The sequence below is a fragment of the Pteropus vampyrus genome, unplaced genomic scaffold (assembly GCF_000151845.1).
Source record: "Pteropus vampyrus isolate Shadow unplaced genomic scaffold, Pvam_2.0 Scaffold309, whole genome shotgun sequence".
NCBI classification, from domain to species: domain Eukaryota; kingdom Metazoa; phylum Chordata; class Mammalia; order Chiroptera; family Pteropodidae; genus Pteropus; species Pteropus vampyrus.
The window spans coordinates 1-403 of NW_011889090.1; the positions used below are offsets into that span (position 1 = coordinate 1).

The window sequence follows — 403 nt, forward strand, 5'->3', positions numbered from 1 at the left end:
TCCCCCACCAGGTCCTCCAGAACTCGGAGACGTGGACCCTCCGTGAGAAGCAGGCCGGCGGGCGTGGAGGGGTGGGGGCGTGGGGTGAAGGGGCCGCGACGCCCGGCTTCTGCACTCAGAGCCCCTGTGCGTCCCATTCCTGCAGCGCACACAGCGGACGCTCCCATCCTCGTCCCAGCGCCCGTAGCACCCTGTCGGGGGAGGCGGCGGGAGGCCCAACGCGGCACAGGGCAAGCCCACCCGCCCAGCTCGCGTCTCCCAGGGCAGGCCCCATTCTGAGCCGGCGAAGCAGCCCAACCGGAAGCTGGGACGCAGCGACACCCGGTTTCAGGAAAAGAGCAGGCTCGCAGGAAGCTCACCGAGCCCCACATGCTCATCTCGGAACACACATCAGGGGCCGGGG

General features: G+C 70.2%; 1 protein-coding gene across 1 annotated transcript in view; it reads right to left on the bottom strand.

The window, feature by feature from the left end:
• Positions 1 to 5: 5 nt before the first annotated feature.
• Positions 6 to 403, bottom strand: part of LOC105303590 — a gene marked incomplete at its 3' end in the record, with an annotated part of 6,194 nt that continues 5,796 nt past the window's right edge. Inside the window, exon 4 of the mRNA XM_023521626.1 lies at positions 6 to 191. Coding sequence (XP_023377394.1) covers positions 6 to 191 — 186 coding nt within the window. The remainder of the gene's footprint in view (positions 192 to 403) is intronic.